The 3,193-nt window shown below is 58.7% G+C and overlaps 1 protein-coding gene across 1 annotated transcript in view; it reads left to right on the top strand.

Moving 5' to 3' along the window:
• Window positions 1-1,746, top strand: part of PSMB10 (proteasome subunit beta 10) — a 2,814-nt gene extending 1,068 nt beyond the window's left edge. The window contains exons 4-8 of the mRNA XM_005876423.2: window positions 1-128; window positions 391-506; window positions 604-662; window positions 1,299-1,450; window positions 1,574-1,746. The exon at window positions 1-128 is cut by the window's left edge and continues 15 nt beyond it. Coding sequence (XP_005876485.1) covers window positions 1-128; window positions 391-506; window positions 604-662; window positions 1,299-1,450; window positions 1,574-1,685 — 567 coding nt within the window. The 3' untranslated portion in view covers window positions 1,686-1,746. The remainder of the gene's footprint in view (window positions 129-390; window positions 507-603; window positions 663-1,298; window positions 1,451-1,573) is intronic.
• Window positions 1,747-3,193: the final 1,447 nt, after the last annotated feature.

The following is a 3,193-nucleotide window of genomic DNA, read 5'->3' as shown; positions in this document are numbered from 1 at the left end:
GGAGTAGCCGCGGACGCCGAGATGACCACGCGGATGGCGGCGTCCAACATGGAGCTACACGCGCTGTCCACGGGCCGCGAGCCCCGCGTGGCCACGGTTACCCGCTTTCTGCGCCAGAAGCTTTTCCGGTGCAGAGGGCGGGGCTAAGATGGGCCTGGGGAGGGGCCGTTGCGGGATGGGCGGGGCTGAGGAGGTGGTACGGGGAGGGGGCGGGGCTGCGAGGTCCCGGGATACCGGAAGAGGCCAGCCTGAGGAGCTGGGCAAGGGAAGGAGCGCTGTCAGTCAGAGACGCCCGGTCACCGGAAGAGGCGGGGCTCCGGTCAGGAGGAGTGTAGTGAGTGGGGCCTGGGTCCCAGTGCTTGCGAATGACCACGCCCACTCCGCGCCCAGGTACCAGGGCCACATCGGTGCTTCGCTGGTCGTGGGCGGCGTAGACGTGACCGGACCGCAGCTCTACAGCGTGCACCCCCACGGCTCCTACAGCCGTCTGCCCTTCACGGCCCTGGGTGAGCGGTTCTGCGGGTCCCCACGCACCCCGCCCCTGGGACCCGTTTGCCCTGCGTTGGGCGGCCAGCTTACCTTAGATGCCCCTTCTGCCTGCAGGCTCCGGCCAGGACGCGGCCCTGGCGATGCTGGAGGACCGGTTCCAGCCGAACATGACGGTGAGCGACACCTGACCCCCACTATGTGGTCATGGGTGGGAAGTGCACCCGGGAGCTGGGGGAGCGTAGAGGGACCCTGGCCTGGTCTAGAGGTCAGGGAAGGCTTCTCAGAGGAGGCGGCGACTGAAAGGAGACCGAGGGGGCCGGTGGAGTGAGGGTAGAGGAGTGCTGTTTTCCAACAGACCACCGTCAGCGCCAAAGTGTTAGGCTGCCTGGAGAAGTCAAAGCTCGGAGAGGACTGGAGCTGAGGGAGGAAGTGGCAGGTGGGGTCTGGAGTCTGCATTTTGTTAGGGGTGGGAGGGAAAGGGATGAGGTAAGACCCAGAAAGAGAAAGATCCGGTGGATTGGGGGCTAAGACACGTTGATTGGGTGGATAGGCCGCTGGAATCAGAGCCAGGAAAGTGACTCAGAGAAGTTTGTAAAGATGGGGACAGTGGGCAGTGGGAACAGGAAGGGGAGAGGGAAGCAGACCAGGGAAGGGGAGTTTGGAGTGGAGATGGGGTAGAGGGGGAGAGAGGAGTTTGGGTGTGAGCAAAGGATAAGCAGTCTGGGCTTCACGATTAACAAAGCCCCCAGGCTGTAGCCTGCGGGTGATGCCAGAAGAGTCCATCAGACCTCACACACACATCGCCACAGCTGGAGGCCGCGCAGGGGCTGCTGGTGGAAGCCATCACTGCAGGAATCCTGGGTGACCTGGGCTCCGGGGGCAGTGTGGATGCATGTGTGATCACGGGGACCGGCGCCAAGATGCTGCGAACACTGAGCTCACCCACAAAGCCCATAGAGAGGTGGGAGCAAGGGAGATGTGGGACCACAGGGGAGGATGGGCTGTAGCAGGGAAGGTTGGGGGCTGCAAGAGGACAGGCCACATGATGGGCCTATATTGAGAGGCCATTTCTCCTCCATCCCAGGCACACCCAGTACCTCTTTGCCCCTGGGACCACAGCTGTCCTGTCCGAGACAGTGAAGCCACTGCCCCTGGAGCTGGTGGAGGAAACCGTGCAGACCATGGAAGTGGAGTGAAGTAAGCTGAAGCTTAGAGCTTGGAACAACAGGGAATAAACGCAGAAAATAGACACCTGAACAGATGGCTATGTTGTTCTTGGGCAGAGGGTACGAGCAGCTAGCAGGGATCTGTGGCTAAGGTATCCCTGCAGGAGCCACTCCCTCCTACGGCTCCAGTGTCTGGTCTAAGAGGTGCCCTTCAACTCATCACCCTAGGCATCTACCCTCCTCCAGAACCTCAGCTCTGGCAAGCATTGAAGACTCAAGGTGGAGCCCTAGCTGGTTTGGCTCAGTGGATAGAGCGTCGGCCTGTGGACTGAAGGGTCCCGGGTTCATGTCTGGTCAAGGGCACATACCCGGTCTCAATCCCCAGTAGGGGGTGTGCAGAAGGCAGCCAATCAGTGATTCTCTCTCATCATTGATGTTTCTGTTTCTCTCCCTCTCCCTTCCTCTCTGGGGAAAAACACACACAAAAAAACTCAAGGTGGAAAGCCCCACCCTGACTCCACACCATAGAAGTCTGCCTACCACTCCTACACCTTGCTCTTACCCTGTAGTCCATTGGGGACTGTTGTAAAACCCAAAAGTCCCCCAAGTACTGCCCTCACTTAGAGCCTTTGCCTGGCTCATTGGTAGCCCAGGACAAAGCCTACATCTCTCAGTCAAGCCCCCTTCCCCACCGGATGCCACTGAGGGCAAAAGTGCTGATAGAGGCCCTAGCCGGTTTGGCTCAGTGGATAGAGCATTGGCCTGGGGACTGAGGGGTTGCGGGGTCGATCCTCAGTAAGGGGCATGCAGAAGGTGGCCGATCAATGAGTCTCTCCCATCATTGATGTTTCTGTCTCTCCCTCCCTTCCTCTCTGAAATTAATATCTACACTAATAAAAGAGAAACATGGTAATTGGCGTACGAGCTACCCTTCCCATTGGCTAATCAGCATATCCTTATGCAAATTAACTGTCAGCCAAGATGGCGGCCGGCAGCCAGGCAGCTGGAAGCGAACATGAGGTTTGCTTGCTGCAGTGACTGCGGACTCCAACCCCCGCCTGACTTGACGGCCTCTGAGCTACAACTCTAAGAAACTATGTACTATGTTGCAAATGTAGTAGCTAAACAAAACCCCAGAAATCAGCTTTCAGCCAGCCGGGATCTCAGAGCTAGAGTTATACATTGTTTCGATTATAGCAGCGGAAGCCTCAGAGCTAGAGCCAGAGCTAAAGCTGGCCCAGAATAAAAAAAAGAAAACAAGGAGCGGTTGGGAGCTTCAGTCAATTGCCAGCCTGAAAGCAGCCCTCAGCCCCTCACCCAGACTGGCCAGGCACCCCAGTGGGGACCCCCACCCTGATCCAGGACACCCTTCAGGGCAAACCAGCCGGCCCCCAGGCCTCTATCCTATATAGTAAAAGGGTAATATGCCTCCCAGCACTGGGATCAGCGGAGCCGCGAGGCCTCCTGGCACTGGATCAGCGTGACAGGGGGCAGCGCCCAAACCCCCTGATCGCCCTGCAGCTCTGTGTGTGACAGGG

Source organism: Myotis brandtii, unplaced genomic scaffold (assembly GCF_000412655.1).
Source record: "Myotis brandtii unplaced genomic scaffold, ASM41265v1 scaffold486, whole genome shotgun sequence".
Lineage (NCBI taxonomy): Eukaryota > Metazoa > Chordata > Mammalia > Chiroptera > Vespertilionidae > Myotis > Myotis brandtii.
Note: the sequence above shows the minus strand (reverse complement) of the source record. Positions and strands in the feature narration are given on the sequence as shown.